Source organism: Rutidosis leptorrhynchoides, chromosome 4, assembly GCF_046630445.1.
Source record: "Rutidosis leptorrhynchoides isolate AG116_Rl617_1_P2 chromosome 4, CSIRO_AGI_Rlap_v1, whole genome shotgun sequence".
In the NCBI taxonomy this organism is placed as follows: domain Eukaryota; kingdom Viridiplantae; phylum Streptophyta; class Magnoliopsida; order Asterales; family Asteraceae; genus Rutidosis; species Rutidosis leptorrhynchoides.
Window position 1 is genome coordinate 505,031,952 of NC_092336.1, and position 1,895 is coordinate 505,033,846.

General features: G+C 33.8%; 1 protein-coding gene across 1 annotated transcript; it reads left to right on the top strand.

Annotated features, from left to right (window-relative positions):
• Window positions 1–583: 583 nt before the first annotated feature.
• Window positions 584–1,494, top strand: LOC139842466 (uncharacterized). Its single transcript, XM_071832604.1, has 2 exons — window positions 584–1,045; window positions 1,120–1,494. The coding sequence occupies exons 1-2, from the start codon at window positions 584–586 to the stop codon at window positions 1,492–1,494; spliced, it is 837 nt and encodes a 278-aa protein (XP_071688705.1).
• The last annotated feature ends 401 nt before the right edge of the window (window positions 1,495–1,895 follow it).

Below are 1,895 nucleotides of genomic sequence, written 5' to 3' on the forward strand. Positions count from 1 at the left end.
GATGATTTTGATAGTGATTATGAGGGTGTAGATGCTGATAAAAAAATTAGAAAGAAAAAGATCAATGAAGCAAAACTGGTTTTGAAAGATAATGAAGAAGTTGGGAATACTTATTTTTATGTTGGTCAAGAGTTTGGTTCTAGAGAGGAAGTAAAAGAATTAGTGAGAATGCATGCAGTTGAAACTAGAAGGCAACTTGTTTTTATTAAAAATGAGAAACTAAGATTACAGGTTGGATGTCAAGGTGAATGTGATGAAGAAAAGGTACTTGAGAAGGCTAAAAGGTTGTTGACAAGGGCAAAAAGGTGAAAGATAAGGGTAAGAAACCAGTACATGGTGAAGCTAAAAAGAAGACATGGAGGAAAGTAAATGTGTGTGTGATTGGAATCTTTATGTTTCTAAAACTCCTAACATGGAGACATGGACAGCTAAAACATTTAAACCAATTCATGTGTACCATCAGTCAAGGAACATCAAACATTGTACTTATGAATTTCTTACATCAAAATTGGTTAACCAGATTCCAACAAATCCTAAAATCCCAACTGCTGCAATCAAATCACAGTATGAGTAAGAATATCATATGGATATTTCTAAATATAAGGCTTATAGGGCTCTACAAGCTGCTAAAAAGGTTGTGCAGGGTGATTATGCAAAACAGTATGATTATTTAAGAGATTATTTGGAAGAACTTAGTAGAAGTAACCCTGGTACTACTGTGAGATTGTTAACTGAGCCATGTGATGATGATGTTGATAAAAGGAAATTTATGAGATGTTATGTGTGCCTGGGACCATTGAAAGAAGGCTTTAGAACTTTATCCAGAGATTTGCTAGGTTTAGATGGGGCATTCATGAAAGAACCAGCAACAGGCCAAATCTTAAGTGATGTGGGTGTTGATTCTAACAATGGTATTTATTCATTAGCATATGCTATACTTGAGGGTGAAAACTATAACTCTTGGAGTTGGTTTTTAGAATGTCTGAGGGATGATTTGGATTTAACATCAATGTCAAACTTCACTTTCATAAGTGATAGACAAAAGGTATTAATTTAATTGTTTTTTTTTTGTATTAAATATATTTAACTTTACAATAACTTAATTAATGCTTTTTATAGGGACTTATCCATGCTGTTGAGAGAATATTCCCATGTGTAGAGCACGGATTTTGTTTGAGACATTTACATGAAAATATGAAAACTAAGAATTTTAGAGGATTAGCTTACAAGCAACACCTTTGGAATATGAGAGCTAATGACCCAAAAGTTCCTAGACCAGAGTTGTGGGTAAACCAAGTACATCATAGAAAAAGATGGTTTGACACTTACCAACATGCTATTATTCCATTGAATGGAAGGGATATGTGGCCAAAGTCAAATGTGACAATACCAATCCTCCCACCTAAAAAGATTGCTACTGCAGGGAGGCCAAAGAAGAGTAGAAGAAAGGGATTGCTTGAAAATGATAATATAGTGGAAGGTGGTAAGTTATAAAAGAAGGGTCAGGTTATAAAATGTGGAATATGTAAGGGTATAGGCCATAATAGGAGGGGTTGCCCAACACGGGGTGGTGCAGAAGCTGGTCAAACAAGTGGTTCCAAGAGGAAATCCATGGAAATTTGACCTAATTTGATCTTTTTTTTCATTTTTTGATGTATTTGTCTTTGAAGCAATTTTTATCGAATTTATGCATTTGGTTAATGTAATGATACAAAGTTGGTTTATGTAAGACTGTTTTTAAGTTAGTTTATTTAAGTTTGTTATTTAATTGACCTTATGTAACTATATTTTAGTACTACATGTAAGACTGTTATGTAAGACTGTTAATTGACCAGAATTGACTTATTTTACTACTTTGGCCAGAATTGACCCTGCAGTTAAATCGTTTCTGTGTA

Excerpts from the sequence above, each read along its gene's own strand:
- LOC139842466 (XM_071832604.1), top strand. The coding sequence starts at position 584 with ATGGATATTTCTAAATATAAGGCTTATAGGGCTCTACAAGCTGCTAAA. Across the intron at positions 1,046-1,119 it reads TCATAAGTGATAGACAAAAG|GGACTTATCCATGCTGTTGA; the intron begins GTATTAATTTAA and ends TGCTTTTTATAG.